General features: G+C 47.2%; 1 protein-coding gene across 1 annotated transcript in view; it reads left to right on the forward strand.

The window, feature by feature from the left end:
- BCR (BCR activator of RhoGEF and GTPase) overlaps positions 1-16,433 on the forward strand; it is a 79,280-nt gene that overhangs the window by 27,931 nt on the left and 34,916 nt on the right. Inside the window, exons 2-3 of the mRNA XM_069871405.1 lie at positions 8,853-9,037; positions 16,322-16,426. Coding sequence (XP_069727506.1) covers positions 8,853-9,037; positions 16,322-16,426 — 290 coding nt within the window. The remainder of the gene's footprint in view (positions 1-8,852; positions 9,038-16,321; positions 16,427-16,433) is intronic.

A 16,433-nucleotide genomic window follows, 5' to 3' on the forward strand; every position in this document is an offset into this window, starting at 1 on the left:
GTTTCTTTTTAGAGATGAAAGCAGGACTGTGGTTTGAACACAGCAGCAGTGCTGACCTGAACAGCCACGTTTGCTCTGACCCACCTCTGTGCTCAGTTATGCTGCTGCATTGTGTGGAGATGATCAGGGGAACGGAATAGGAACTGCTCCCGCTTATGAAAGAACACTCCTGACGGTTATTTTTAGCTTAGCCCACTCCTGCTGTGGTTTGTGCTGCTGCAGCCACAGCTTTAACGGGGCAGTGGGGGAGGCACGAGTAGAAACCTGCAAAGAGAGCTCAACCTGCTCAAATCCTATACTTTTAGCTCTTCTAGTGCAGCCGCTCTTTTGAGGGGTGGCAGTCTGACTTATATTACTCTTCTTATAGCTGTGTGTGGCTCATTGTTGTTTACTTGTTTGGTTTTGTTTGGGTTTTTTAACCTTATTTTCTATGGAAACCTTTGCTCTGTCTGAGTCAGCGTGTGCCTCTGATCAGTCAGTGCTGTTGCTCCTTGTGCCTTTGGTGCAAAGCCACATGTACGTGGGGATAAATCTGCCTCTCCAGGTGCTTTCGTACTGAAGAAAGTCTTTAATTCTGACCGACCAGGCCAAACATTTACTTTCTGCCTGTTAGACTTGCAGTGTATGAGCCCAGCTAAAGTGGGTGCACAATCCTGAGTAAGAAATGGAAAAGAACACTGGAAAGGCGTTCCAGTGTGCTCGGGGTTTACTTTGCCAAGAGCATCCAGTGGCCTGACTGCCAGCATGAACTGAGCATGGAAGTCTTTCCAGCCCACCTGGGAAAACATGGGACGGGAGAGAGGGATCTGAAGACAGAGAGCTGGGGTAGAAAGAGATTCACTTCCTGCCATCTCCCAGGCAAGCGTCCGAGAGGTGCTCACCCCTGTTATGGGCTTCTACACTGTGCCCTGTGACTTAGTGGTAAACATGTAGGAGACAGTACAAAGAGGAAAAAAGGGGAACAGGAGTTTCTCTGTTCTGGCCCTGGCCTGCCCTGCGAGTTATGTGTTCTCACCCTCTTCCTTGGATGGATGATACATGCGTAAATCAGGCCTGACTGGAATTTCTCTGTCTCTGCCTGTTGGCAGTGTATCTGCAGCCAGTCATGCTGGGAACACACCTCATTCATGTATGGGTGTTTACTGACTGATGCTTGGGGCTCTAAGTGATGGCAATTAAACCTTTTAAATGCTTTGGCCAGCAGGCAGCAGCCAGTAGGATGTAGCATCATCAGACATCGTGGAGGTATAAAGTGGAGAAGGGCACATTTAGACTAGACATTAGGAAGAATTTCTTTGCCATGAGAGTGGTGAGACGCTGGAACAGGTTGCCAAGGGAAGTTGTGGCCGCCCCATCCCTGGAGGTGTTTAAGGCCAGGTTGGGTGGGGCCTTGGGTAACCTGATCTGGTGGGGTGTCCCTGCCCATGGCAGGGGGGTTGGAACTGGATGATTTTTAAAGTCCCTTCTGACACTAACTATTCTATGATTCTATGGAGAAATGTTCACCTTGCCTTCTGCAGCAACTGTGAGCAGCTTTCTTAATGTGAGTTACACGCAGTGTGCTTTAGTGTATCCTGAGTTTTACAAATTGCTGTGGAGACACCGTGGGTTCAAAAAGCCACATCCTCTAACCGTGCAACCTGTTTCCCTCCTAATCACAACTGTTATCGCCAGTCGGAGTCCTGTCTGGTCTGTGGTACGCAGTGGTTGTGCCTCCCTCGAGGTATTCCAGTTTGTTTGAAACTGATCCAGTGTCAGATGTCTTACAGAGTTGGGAATTTACACCTCTGCTGCTCTCCCATTGCTGACCTCTGTGGCACGCACTGTGTCAAAGCCTGGCTGAGTGTCACGTGTGGAGGAACGGCTTGGCCTGCGCTCCTCAGCGGGCAGCACCCCATGGTTGCTAAGCTGGAGTTGTCTGAAGCAGAAATGAGTGGCAGGCAAGTTGTGCTGGCTTGGTAGAAAGGAAATGTTTGGAAATTGCATGTGACAGTGCAGTCTCACCTGGTAAAAGATGGAGTTCTCCTAGATGGTCAATTAGTTGCCTGATTTTTTCTATAATGGCTCTTGGTAGCCTCAGTGAGCAGTTCTTCGTCCTGAGTGAGGATGCTTTGGGCTTCCTGCAGGTGGAGAATGGTCTCGGTGGTCTCCGGCTTTCACACCTTGGCTGGATCATGGAAGCTCACCCCTCATGGGTACTAGATCTGTGCAAATGTTAAATCTGTCCCCAGGAAAACACCCATCAATGCCAAATTTAGCAGCCCGTCCCGGTAAGAGAGAGCTACAGGCAGCTCAGACCTGTCCTCTGGTTGCTGCCTGAATTCTTCATGGAATATAAGGGCAGATGAAAGAAGTCTGGTCTTTTTCAGATGTTTAATGATCTGGGATTGACACACCTTAAAGATTAAAAGTGGACTGCAGTTAATTCATCTCCTGAGACTTAAGGGTGCTGCCTGCTGTGAGGATAAAGCTCACTCTTTGGCAGAGACAGAAGTTTCTTGGTTAATGTCTGTAGCCTGAGATCTCCCAGGGGCAGGAGGAGAGACCCACCAGCTTTCTCACTGCTTCTGTATGTGAGATACACAACTTTCTCCTTCATCTCAAAAATAGGATACACTGCTTAATTTCTGCCTCCACTGCACATGGATGTGCTCACATGTGCACACACAAACACACTGTAACCCTTAAAAGAAAATGAAACATTTGTTCAAATGTACATGCGACAGGTCCTGGAATGGCTGTGGTGAATTCAGGAAAATCTGCTGAAGTTTTGGGTTCACAGAACTCCTTTTTTCTGTTGCTGTAGAAGCTGTAGTCGTCATTCCAGTGTCCGGCTACGTGTTTAGAAGCCTCCGTTCCTGGGGCACTGTTCCTGTTCATCCTATTCCCTAAAGAGTGTTTCTTCGCAAGTTGCCAACAGACAAACCACTCTCAGAGCCCGTTTTGTGTCTGCCCACAGAAGGGAAACTGCAGCATGGCTGTGTTATATGAACTAGCTTGTTTAACTCTGTCCTGGTTTTGTGTGCCGAGGGTTGTTCCCTGTGAGTGGGCTGTGTCACCTATTGCACTGCAATTCTGTTTCTGCAGCCTGTGCTCCCAAACAGCCTGTTCAGCAGTGGTGAGCACAATTGTCCTCGGTGGACAGGTTTTTCTGTGCCAAATGAAGGGGTGCCTTGTGGGAGTCTCCTTATTAGCACCGACAGCTGGATTATCTGCGTGTGCTTCAGGGAGAAGTGCAGGTTGAGGCCACAGGTAGGCATAGAGCCAGCTCATGTTACTTTTTGCCTTCCTATTTTCGTGCTCATCTACTGCTGAAGAATGAGTTTGCAAACTAATGGGGGTCCTTGATGCTACCTGAATTAGTTTTGCACTTGAGTGGGATCGCTAGGTTTCACCCAACACCTTTACATGTAGATGTACTGTCTTTATGTGGAAAGAGCTATAGAGTACGAAGGAAAGGGTTGGGTTTGGTCTGTTTAGCATCCTAGTGGGGCCTTTTCCTCATCAGCCTGAGAAAAATAAAGCCATAGGGATTTGACGTGGCAAACAGATCTACTTTTCTTTTGATTCGCGATCTTCATTCTGGGCCAGGCTCCTGCTGCTGGCAGACAGCACAGTTGTTCTTTGTGGATCTCAGGTTTGTGCAGAAGTAGGCAAAGCATTGAGTGCACTGTTTCCTGCTTTTAGAGATGAGGCTTCAGAATGTGTCAAGGAAATAAGCAGTATGCTTGGTTTTCCAGAGTTTTAATTCTACTTTTTAGGAAGTGCTGCTGTATTTCCTAGGCAACTGCATTCACAGCCTGTGCACACTGAGTTACTTGTGCAAGTGCTCAGCACAGGCCGTCCCTGATCCAAGCAGCCTGGCCAGCACTGACAAAATGATGTGATTCTGTGGTGTTCATCACCAAGCACACAGTAGTTGTAAAGGCTGGAACAACAACAAAACAGATTAAAAAACGAAGTGTTGCATTCCAGTAACGTCCCCAAACCAGCCGTGTGCAAATCCCAGGAATTGACTCAGCCTGAAGGGAACTCAAGCCGTGTTTTGCTAATATGGTGTCTTCAGTGGCAGCCCAAGCATTTAATGACACCCACCCTGCAACTGCCACACATGTATCCTTTCAGTCTGGATTTCTGTGCCATGAACTCGATCAGGAAGCTGATCCAGCTTAGGAGGGAAGCATCAAGGATATTTTTCTTTGAGCTGGCTTTCTTTATCTGGATCACTGACATCTGTGGGGTTGCAGCACTGAGGGAATAGGAGGGGAAAGGGCCATGCAGCATTTTATGGCTTGGAGGGGGAAACCTTAAACCCCTGTTGTTGCCAAGACGATGCACTATCACACTAGGGCCTCACATGTTCCCTGGCATGGAAACAGCCAGTTGGAGGATGCAGACTGCCTTGGTTCTCTCTGCAGCTGTGGGAATGATTTTGGAGCCAGTGTAGACATTACAACTTGTGCCAGCCTTGGTGCCCTTTACAGTGATGCCACAGGGACGTGGGGCTCTAGTGAGGTGCAGCTCCCCCTCCCGCTCCTGGATCCTTGGTATTTACTTAGGCAGCAGGTCTAAGCTCCTACGGCTTCACTGCTCTTTTAGCAAGATTAGCTGGAGCCAAGCTAGCTCGGAAGCTTCTCCGCATGCTACTGTTAAGTCTCTCACGCAGCCATGGATGTTGTGATGCTGTGAAAGTACGACACGTGCATTTGAACTGTTGTGTGGCGCTGGATTAGACATAGCTGATCTTTCTGTTTACTTAGAAGGTGATTTCTTTTTCCCTTCCTGCTTTCAAGTTAAAGCTATGACTTGATTCCGTATTCCTGAAGGATGAATGTTGCACCCAACAGGAAGGGTCTAGGCACTAGGACAAGGGAACAGTGTTGCTGTCTCTGTGAGTGCCAGTGCATTTGTGACTAGTGGTAAATGAGGTGGGTTTGTTGTTACCCAGGTAGAATTGGAGGCAGCGAGGGAGAGGGGTAGTTTAGAAGAGAGGAGGAACAGGAGAACGAAGAAAAAGCATCTTAAGTTTGAGAAAACCAAAAGAAAATGAAAAGGGGACAGAGATGAGAAAGGTGAGAGGATGGAAGCAGTAACTGAGGAGGGGATGATGGAACAGGCTTATGAAAGCTGGAGCACAGCGAGGGCAGGGATGTGATGGGATCTCTTACGGGTTACCCAGAGTTGGGGGAGAAATGGGGCCAGGCCTGCTGGTGAGGTGAGAGAAGCATGGCCCGTGGGGAGCAGTGTCCTCAGTGTTACTCTGGCGCTCAACACAACACGTTTGAGCTCGCCATCCTTCTCTGCCCACCCTTTATCCTTAGCTGTCCCTTGTCAGCAACTATTTGTCATTCCCACGATTCATCTTTCCCTGGCTTTGATGGCTCAGTTACTGATGACTTACTGGCTGCCCCTAAAAGGAGAAGAACCCTGTCAATGCTGGCCCTACCTGAGGCACTGGCTAGGACATCACATGCTCTTGCATGGTCTCTGCTGGCCACCTGCAGTCACAGTGCCCAGAGCTCCTGGGACGGAGCAGGAGAGCTCCTAGCTCCTCTGCTCCCAGGTAGAGCCCAAAGAGCCTGTGCAGCGCTCTGCTGGGTTTGGAAGATCTGAATAACCCAGTTTCCCTAGCAACAGTGCTCTATTTAATCACAGAGATACAAGTCTACCTCTGCTATTAGCGCTGAGGCTGCGTGGTGTATCTGCCTGCAGTAATGCTTTACTTTAGTTGGGAGAAATACTAGAATAAAGGCAAGAAGGTCCTTCAGCCTTAGAGATAATGAAGATCTCCATAGGTGGAGTCAGTGCTGCTGGCAGCAATTATAGAAAGAGGAGGGATTATAACTACTCCTTAAGTTTTTAAATGTGTGGAGGGTCCCTGGAGGACACAGAAATGAAGTTTTAAATTCTAGGTGGAGCTTCCTGTGAACAGATCTGGTGGCAGTGTGGGCCTGATAAATTCATGCTGTGTGGAGATGTGTTATTTTTATTGGTTGGGAGACAGTGATTCAAAGGTAGATGTAATCTTGTTGCAGAGCTAGGAACAAATCTCCTCTTCTGAGCCCAAGTCCTCCCCCTGCCCTTCCCTTCGGCTGCAGATAAAGGTATCGTTTTGCAGCAGGAGCCAGAATGCGCTCTGGAAGGTGGAAGTGTGAAGCCTGCTTTTTAGCAGAGAGAGTGAGGCAAGTGAAGATGCTGTGATTCACGCAAACCTTTCTGCTAATAGAGTTTAGTCTGCATTCCCTCCCCCATTAACAGGAGCAAAGCAAACCATAAATTATGAAGGTGAGAATTGAAAGTGAAAAAATATTCCTGCCTTCTTTTCTGCACAGCAACATGGTCTTGTTACTTCATCTGCACAGGGAAAACTGGTTCAGAGTTGTTCGGAGAAGCTTCTGAAAGAAAAAACTCTTGTTGAACAAAGGCACAAAGCCGAGAAGGCCACCTAGTGCTGGTGTTGCTCCTTGGATAATGTCAGGGTTAGACTGTCAGTCACATCTGGCCAGCTCCTTGGGTTGGGAAGCTGCACAAGGGGCACCTGAATGGACACAGGCACTCGCACTCCTTCGGCAAAGTTATAAAGTGTGAGACAGGGTTTGGGTTGGTTTGGTGTTCTATGGTATAAATAGTGCAGAGATGCAAGGAGAGACACCCATCTGCCTTCTGATTTTTAATCAATTCTGGTTTCTGGAGTCAAAACAGTCTCTTAACCTTCAGCCAAGCAGCAGATCGTCTGTCTTGTGTGTGAGGAGGGTACTTTATCTTTTCAGTGTTCCCTTGCCTGTCTGACTGGTGTACAATGGCACCACGCTGTCTTCTCTCCCATATTCTTTTGGCCGTAGAACTTTTGATAGTTCCTGCATGAGGCTGGTTTGGCTTGCAGGTGTTGTAGACATTATCCAACTTTAGGGTATCTAAAACTGTCTTTAGTTTGTGACTGAGTGACTCCAGTTCAAGCCTCTGTTAACCAAATCAACTTAACAGGGTGTCTTCTAAATGGCTGAGTAGCTCTGGAAGCCTCTGACATCAAGAGAAAAGTCCCTTTCAGAGACATGTGCTGCCTTTCCCCTCAGCTCATATTCCTGTGGTCTTGCAGAGCCCAATGAGTCTTTTGAGGAGCTTGAAGAGATGGCGCAAGGCCATGCCATGAACAGGTGGGTGACATAAAACTCACTGAGCTCGTTACGGTAACACTGCCCTGAGCCTCCAGCAGCCTGAAGGCCTCGTGTGCAGCCACCTTTAGCTGGGTGGTTTGGTACGTGCTGAGACAGAGCCTGAATTCTACAGTGAGGTTATTGTTGGGCTTTCAGTACATTGTTTGCGTACGTTCCCTACGCCAGCTCTCCCTCCTCAGTCAGCCACACGGCTCAAGTTCTATTCTGTTCCACACAGAGTTCACATCCTTTACAGAATGAGTCATGCTTTAACGGAGTTTGCTCTGAGGGAGGAAAGTGGGCTTTCAAATGTTCCTCCTCCCCCAGCTCCGTGATATGAACTGCATTATTAGTACCACTGGCAGCTGCTGCTTATTATTTTCACCAAACCTGGATATTTGTGAAGACAAGTACAAATTGGTTCTGCTTGTGCTCAAGTGTGAATTTTGTGCATAATTTTAATCTTATAAGACAAAAAAGCTGTTCTTTTCTTGTGGTTTTGTCTTCCCTAGGGCTCGCCTGCTACTGCAACCATGGATCTTGCTTATCTCCCGGGGGTTGTTTCTCAGTCTGGGGAGGAGAGTGATGGTTTGTGACTCGTAGCTGAAGGAGGAGGAGCTCTGCCACGTCGTGTTCAGTGGCCCGTGCATGGCTGTCGCTGTTCCTTACAGGGCACTGCTGGGCCCTGAGAGGGGAGAGCGCTTCACAGGCCCACGGAACTCAGATGTAGGGTTGTCTCCAGCTCCTCTTGCCACGTGTGTGATGCGGTGCCACTGGGCAGAAAGCACATTTAAGTTTTCTCTGCACGTCTCTCTGTGCAGAGGGGTAGGAGACCTTTTAGCCTGTGGCTGAGCGAGCTGCTCAGTATGTGTCCTTAGTACTGATTTTTGCAGACATGATCTATGTACACAGCTTCCAAAAGTACCTGAACCAGTTTTACTGCTCGCCCTTCCTGCAGACTTCACTGCTATCTCATGCAGTAATTGTTAATTTGACTCTTCATACCAGCATCCTTTTTTGTTTGTTTGGGGGTTTTTTGTGTTTGGGTTTTTTTTGGGGCAGGAGGAAGAAGCAGGGCAGTGGTTCGTTCAGTTGTTTGAGAAGCTGGTCTCAGCATTGAGAAGGGGGCAACCAGTAGAAGAGGGCCTCTGAGGGTTTTATTGTTGGCAGCAGGCTTGTTCGCTTGATGGTGTAAGACAATTCTCTTCTGGTCCTCTTGTTCCTGAGAGATCTGGAAAGAGCTGTGTTTTTCCTCTGACCTGTGTAGTGCCTGTGATTGCTGCACTGGGAGGGGCATTGTCTGGTGGTGTTCTACAGAAAACCAGGGTCTGTCATCCTACCTAACTAAGAAGGACATTCCTAAACCCCAGCTACTTAAATGGAGCCTGCAGAAGTGTCTATTGTGACACTAATGCTTTTGGAAGAAGTGTTGAGGGAAGGAGCTGTGATTAAATGAACACTAGAAAGGACTTCACCTTTTAGGATCTAGAATGAGTGAAGTGAACGTTTTGTGACAACCTGAATTTAATTAAGTATACGTTTCCACTTCATCTGTGGAATATGTTTCCACTTCATCGCTCACTCTGGGTTCACTGATAAGCGTCCATGATAGCTGGGAGGTGAGCAGTGCCGTAGGTGACCAGCCTGGCTCCGGTCTAACTCACCTCTGACTAGACAGATATTTCTCCTGTTTTCCAGATGCTTCATTTGGTGGCACGCCGCCCAGCTATGCGTACGATGCAGACCGTGCTGAAGAACAGAGGCGACATCATGAGATGATGCCCTATATTGATGACTCGCCATCATCCTCACCCCACCTCAGTTCCAAGAGCCGGGGCAGTCGGGACACCCTGTCCTCAGGGTCTCTGGAATCTACAAAATCTGTGAGTCCTTTCCTGCCTTCTTGGAGTCAGCGAAGCCTTGTAGGTTTGTAAGGGGTAGCCTGCGTTAACAGGGAGCAAAGACAGGGTCCAGCAGCACTGTAGGGCAGATTACCTGACATAATAGAGCAGTGCCTGATTGATATTGCATATTTAAAGCTAAATTGAAGCTTCTAGCTGGTGCCAAACCTAAACTTCAGGGATGTGGGGCATGTGTGATTTTTAGGGCTCATGGTGGGCGGAGATGGGTATTTTACAGGTATCAATGTACGTGGAAATGAACGTCATCTTTACTAGACAGTTTTCTTGACCTTCCATCAAAACTTTGATCAAACTCCTCAGGATTCTGGCAAGTTCCATGGACCATTGCTCCTTAGCATTCCTTATGTACATTATTCTGCCACTCTTTAGTGGTCAGGGCTATATCATACAGTTCCTTACTTCTTCTGGGATGAATGTTAGATTAAGAAGCCTTCGTGAGATACTGTTCTTATTCTTCTTTCTCACTTATGAAAACCCATTGTCAAAATCTCTTAAAGCCTTCTCAAGTACGTATATTGTTGATGTTTGCTTAATTTTATGTGACTATAAAATATGGAATCTTGTTAGCTGCTGTGTGTTAGTCTGTTAATTCTGAGATGTTTTTTTACCTCTCAAGATGAGAATGATAGGTAAGAGGCTTTTGAATGCAGAAATGATCATTAGTAAATTCAAAAGCTCCAAGGACATTTTAATATTGGCGTGAGGTTTCCAGACTGTATTAGTCTGGATAAAGGAAAAATACCATGGCAGTACGTATCGCTGAGAGTTCTTCTCAAAGAACCACTTGTCATACTGCCTGCAACTGGGGGCCTGGAAGAGACACTGCATCTTGTTCTTAATCTGTTTGAACATGGCCTCATAAGGATTTCATAGCAGTTCATTTCAAAGTTACCTTAATAATGCTGGAAGGCTGCCTTTAAAAAATATTTTTTAACGTAAATGGCTGCTTTCTTCTCTCGGACTATAAAAAGACGTTTTATGGCTTCCAAGAGAAAGAATGTCCTAACACAGATTAGAGTTTTGAATCATGAACCATAGCAGCTTCAGTTGATCTGCCTGTGGCAGTGCCACTTGCGAGGGTTGGTCCGTGGCAAGGAGGAACAGGCTGGTGTCTACATAGCTGCAGTGTTTCCCAAAGATGTTAAATGTTCTGCCATCGTGAGTCATTGGATGGCTGTTACTATAGTTATGTTTTCAGCTGTAGTGGAAAAGACAGCAGTAACAGAATTAAGTGTCAAACGTGCTGTGCAGAGCCAAACACATCAAATGTGTTCAACCAGAAATACCAGCGCGTATGTCTTCTCTATTTTCTTTTTCACTGCACTTTATTAGCAGAAAACATTTCTTGTTTACATGTGTTTGCTTCACAGTTGTCTCATCGTCCTTCAACTTTGTTCTTCAGTACATGTGATTACTTCTGAAAAATCTAGATACTCCTTATGACTGGTTGTTCGGAAGTTCAGAGATGCCCATGGTTATCCAGCCTTGCCGTGTGCCTACAGGCATGTCTTGAGTCTTTACGATGACTTTCAGTTATGCTGTCACATCCTGGTTTTTTGTGGGGCTCCTGCATTGTCCGATATAGATAGGGAATGATGCTTATTGGATCCAGTGTTTTAACTCTGGAGCTGTGTGTGTGCCTGATTTACAGGACACTGCGTGATCTGCCCTAAGTACAAAAGTGCTCATTTCCTTTTGGCATGACCACTGGCTCCAAGTACAGGTGGAATGGCAGACAGGTGTCAATTATCCTTGCAGTGCTTCTGTGAGATAAGAGGATGGCATGTTTGGTAACCACAGGCAATCAAGGCAGACAGGTCATAGGAAAAGCATGTGCTAATTTTGGGTGCTTAATGTGAGATGCCTAGTGTTCTCCAAAACCAGGTTCTGACTGGAAATGCAGATTTCTTCACGTTTAAAGTGGAATCTCCCTGGCTTCATTTGCAACCAAGAGTTAGCAACACTTCTGTCCGGCACTCAGAAAATGGAGAACATTGCAAACAATGATTTCTAAATAATTCACTCAGTGTCACACAGACCTGACAGCGTTCTGGTCTGATCTTCACCTGCCTGATCCATGAAACCAGCCTTCCTCTTGGAGACGGGGTTGTTGCTGTTTGGACATTAAGGATGTTTTACTTTGACTTACTTTGTGGGCTTGTTCTGGGCTTTGTGTTTTTCTGCCGAGTACTTGACTAAGTCCTTCCGTCTCCTTAGAGCAGGAAGGCAGGGCTTGCAGGGCAGGTTGTGGACCTCTCTCCTAGCTTGGTCCATAAGAGAGGCCAGAAAAGTTCGCCTCTGAAGCTACGTCAATAAGCAGGATTACTGCTTTTCTTGGCACTACCAATGCTAACTTGTCCTTCCCTCTCCAGCACTTCCAGATCCTTTTCCTTTCTTCCTTTCAGAATTTGGCCTTGTTCATTTGTTTTGCTTTATTGCCGTTTCCCTTCACCACCAGCAGCAGAGGGAACTTTCCCCTTTTCTCCCCAGCCCTGTGCTCCAAAAGTTCCTGCCTGGCTGTGCAGCCCTGCCTAAGCAGAGCTGGCACACCCGTGCTGAGCTTATTTATAACGCTGGCTGCTCTCCCTGCTCCTTCCCCTCCCTGCATGGAGCATGGGTGGCTTGATTATAGAATTTGCCCTGTTTAATATCACCAAGACAATGGGACCCCCTCCAGCCTGTTTAGCAGAAGCTTTCAAAGGTAATTGCACTTTAAAAATTGAAATGAATCAGTTTACTCTTTTGTAGGCTGTCAGCTTCTCTGGGTTTGTGAGCTGTCCTTATGGGAAGCCTCCCCTTTGAACACATTGGTTGTGCAGCGTATGAACACACTGTACCAAAGGAAGGTCTGGGAGTTAAAGTGCCTTTTATACGCCCACTTTGATTCGCTGATTCTCTTTACAGAGCTGTGCTGGCAGCAACCACTCCGTGAAATCTTACGTGTTGTGGTTTCTAGATTCTTAATCTGTGTTCTTCTAACCATGGCAAGAAAACAATTATTGCTGATAATTTAAACAGCAATCAGAAAGGCCAGAGTTCTTTAAACAGAGTCAGGAAGAGCTGAATCTGTCTAATCCTTGGAGCTGGTGAATGTCAGGCTCACAGTAATTGAATACAGCATGCAATGCCTGCCTGCTTAGGAAACTAAAGTGCTTAGGCTGATAAGCTGTAAACACATTCAAAGCAGCCCTGGCCTGGGGCCAGTGTGTGCTCTCCAATATCTTCAGTGCTTCCAACCACCCTGACTGGCCTTGGGTCAGGTCGCAAGATTGCGCTTACAGCTGTGACTCAACCTTTTGGGGTTTAAGTGTTTGGAATAGCAAGAAGCACACCCAGCTGAAAAGAAAATATCAGAACTGTATAGGATTGAGATTCCTGTGAAGCTTCTTTCATAAGGCTTCCCACCTTCCTTTTATTCTCTTTTTTTTTTTATTTTTTGAATCTTCATGAGGATTCTTGCCTCCTTGTTGAGAACTGGCTGGCTGTTGGGTGCTCACAGCTCCCATGGCGACAGACAGACATCTATCCCGTGATAACCTCCTAAGATCGGTTTATTCTGAGACGTGTGGGTAGAGAGGTAGCAATGGAGAAAGGCTAGTGATGGATGCTGGCATCAAAGAGGGAAGGACAGTGTCAGCACGTGCAATACTAGTCAGACCTGTACGAGTCCAAAAGGGCTGACAGAGCTGGGGAGGAAGCCCAGGATGGCCTGTGGACCACCTGGCATGCGCTGCAGAGTGGCTGAGTGGGGCAGTGCAGGCTGCTCCCACATCCTGCTGTGCACATCCCAGCTGCCCTTTGATTAGCAGGGGTGTTTTCCCTTGGTTAATGTGGTCTGGTAGATGTGGTACCAGCTCCTCCCCTCGCCCCACAAGCAGCTCAAAAGATTTCTGACTGAGTCCTGTTTGCCAGGGTGAGGAAGAGGAGCCCTCAGCCTTGGCCGGTCTCCCTGAACCGCTGGGGAGCATGATACCTGCGCCTGGGCTGTTCCCTCTCTCAGCTGCCTTCCTGCCTGCAGTGCAGGAGGGAGCCATCGCTGAGGCTGCTGTGCTCACAGGGTTGCTCTCTGTCCCTTTTTGTGTCGCATACGGGCAAAGCAGAAAATGCCCTTGGCACAGGGTGCATCACAGTGAGGGGTGAGCGGAGGGACAGCCTTGCAGGATCTCTGCCCGCTGAGTGCTCTATTGTGTTCCGAGTGAGCAGGTGCTGCGAGTAAGCGATGTTTTAATACCAAAGAATAAACTCACTCCTCTTCTTCCTGATGTTGGCATTGGCTCCCAGGAAATTTCTCAGGACGTTTCACAACACGTGTGACTCAAAAAGCACCCTGGGGCTGAAGAAGCACAGGGGCTGTTATCCAGATGTGCATCTTGCGGCGAGAGCTGCTGCTGGCTGCATCCCCAGAAGACGCTGTCAGGAGAGGCCTCCCTCAGCGGGAAGCTCTTGTCAGAGCACCAGCGCTGGAGGAAATGCAGAGTGGCAACAGTATTGCAGATAGCACTGCCGTGGTGTCCTATTGATCCCTGACGCTGGCGGAGCAGCGGGAGATCAGCTTTACACACGAGGAATCTGTATGTAAAGTTGAGGTGCTGCATGGGAAATCGTGTGCTGTGCGGTGGCTGGATGAACTCTCCAAGGGTTTGCTCTGCAATTCCATGCTGGAGCTGGGAGCAGCCCAGGTCAGTGCTGGCTACCTGCATCTGAGGCTGGAGTTTTGCAAGCATCTTGCTTGGAAAATTCTCCTGTTAGAAAGGGTTAGGACGATACTGTGGACTCTGCAAAGTGACCTTGTGGTAATAGGCAGGCAGGAAGGCCTCGAGCGTGTCCTGGGAGATGTTTGTCTCTGAAAGCAAATCTCTCTGAAGGAGAGGACATTAACATTCAGTCAGAAAATGCTGTCTCTGGCAGCTGGTAGTGCCCAGCAAGAACTGGCTGGTGAAGTAAAGCTCTTATTTGTGAAGAGGAAAACTGTTGTGCCAGTGTCATGAGGGCGAAGTTTGAATCACTTAAATGCCTTGTCATTGTGTGCTGTTCTCTGCAGATGTTACAGACAGACCCAGCTGGTTTTTAAACCATTGCCTCCTTCAAGAGAACCTGCTGAAGAGAATTACAGTGCTGTGTCAATATTGACCAGTTACTTCATCCGCTGCAGTGGAGATTTGGGAAAAACTATTAGTTTTTCTCAATGCTTCTTTGTGAAGCTGCATTTTTCTTTGGGAAGTGTTGTCAGTAATTGTTGGAAAGCAGAGGTATTGTGTTTTTCTTGCACTACAGCTTATGGGAGCTTCATGCAGGCAGCTCCATCCTGGCCTTTTCAGATGAAGGCAGTCTTTGCTCACTGTCTTGGGGCTGTCTGTCGTGACTACATGGATGTACGGTGCCTTACCTGTGGTCTGTGCAGTGGACATCCAGGCACTGCTGGCACAGAAACCATAAGGAATGATCACAATGTCAGTGCAGGTTACTGCCTGAGCTGTACCAGACAGATGCTCTATAGATGCACAGGACCTGTCACTGCATTCATTTTATGATGTAGTTTGTCACTGGTGTTTTTCTGAGGTCCTCTGAACATAGCTGCTGAATTAAAACCCCTTGTTAGTTTGAGGTGCCCTTCCTAGATTTCAGAAGGCACTGTGGTTCTGATTGAGCTTCTCTAAAGGATGGGATGTGAACACAAGTTCTTACCGGGTAGAACCCGATGTGCATGTAGATTTGGCTCATTTTATTAGAACAGCTTCTGTCTGCCACCTACTTCAGAGGTTACATGCTGCAGAATGTTTGCACGCTATTTGCTGCAAGGTCTTGTAGCATAGAGAATAGCTTGTGCAATGTAATGAAAGCGTTCCAACATCAGAATGGTCATTGGTGAGACTGAATCCACACATATCTGGGAGCATAAGGACCTGTTTTGTTCTTCATGGTGTGCATAGACTCAAAGTCATGCTGTGTGGCAGCTGCTGTAAGCTTACCTGTAGCCAAGATCCCTCTCTCCATCGTGAACCTCGTGCACACACCTGCAGGGTTCAGAGCTCAGGACCCCAAACTGAATGAGCTTTTTCTGGCAGCTCTGAGGCTTCGTGTTCAGTCAGCAGAGTGGAGCACACTGTGATGTTCCCTCATCCTTCTGCTGCTGAAATCAGTATCTGAAGATTCCTCTGGTTATTAAAAGAAGATGGAGCCCCAACTAACCTACCCAAAGCCCTTGAAAAGGATCTGCCCTTTCAGGTCCAACTGCTAACTCTGTTCTTAGAGGCACTTAACATATAAAAAGGTTGCAAGAACTGTCAAATTCATTTCTGTGACTGACAGAAATAAAAAGAACTGGAAATAGGATTCTGTGAAAGGGGATGTTCTCAGGATTTATAACCTTCATTGTTCAGCTTCGTTCTTTCCAGAGTATATGGAAACACTGAATTTCACTTCATTGGGTTAAACGCATTTCAGGTTACAGTTCTGAGAGGATGATTGAAATTCAACAGAGGGATTACAGCTTCCCGAAACACTCCGTGTTTGTCTGCTCCTGGTGTGTGCATTTGCCCATCGATGTATTTATGTTTTTCTCTCTCTTCAGTTGCTTTGGTTAGGAACTCCTTCATGGGATCCCAATAAGAAAAATCAGCATGTGCATTCCAAACAGTGCTGATTATTTCATCCTCCAACTGAAAATAGGTGTTGTGCAAGCTGGCATTGAAAAATAATTCAGTGAACAGTAGAGAGCGGGAGAGAGAGCAGCCACCTCCACAGCAGCGTCTGGCTGTGGCTGCTGGTGTTCATCGCATCAGCGTAGGGCATGGGGAGCAGGAGCCTAGAGAGCTCTGGTGGGACGAGGCAGGGAACGGCTGTGCCTCCCCAGCATTTGTTTAGGAGGATAAATTCTGAATTTTTGAAGTCCTGCATTTTGAATTTAGTGGAGAATCTGGGCACCAAATTGAGGCACCAGAGCTGGCTGACTAGAGCCAGCAGCTGCAAATAGTCTTAAGTGACAGCAGTTGCTGGTGAATTAAGTTGTCTTTAACATTTTATGTTAGTGTGTTCCTAGGAACAGCACGCTGAGCACAGGTTGGGTTTCTGTTTGGTTGGTTTTTTAGTCTGAAAGTAAACCAAAGCCACAAGTACGCTGTGGTCAGCTGAATTGTATCTTTTACTCTCCGTCCTTGTTCATGTTTTTTTCTTTTTCTTCCCTCACCTCTCTTTTTTCCTTTTACTTTATTTTTTTAAAAGTTTTTTTTTTTTTCTTCTCTGTAGAGTGAGCCAGACCTGGAGAAAGGCCTGGAGATGAGAAAATGGGTCCTGTCGGGAATCCTCGCCAGTGAAGAAACCTACCTGAGCCACTTGGAGGCTCTGCTGCTGGTAAGTG

The sequence above is a fragment of the Phaenicophaeus curvirostris genome, chromosome 17 (assembly GCF_032191515.1).
Source record: "Phaenicophaeus curvirostris isolate KB17595 chromosome 17, BPBGC_Pcur_1.0, whole genome shotgun sequence".
In the NCBI taxonomy this organism is placed as follows: Eukaryota; Metazoa; Chordata; class Aves; order Cuculiformes; family Cuculidae; genus Phaenicophaeus; species Phaenicophaeus curvirostris.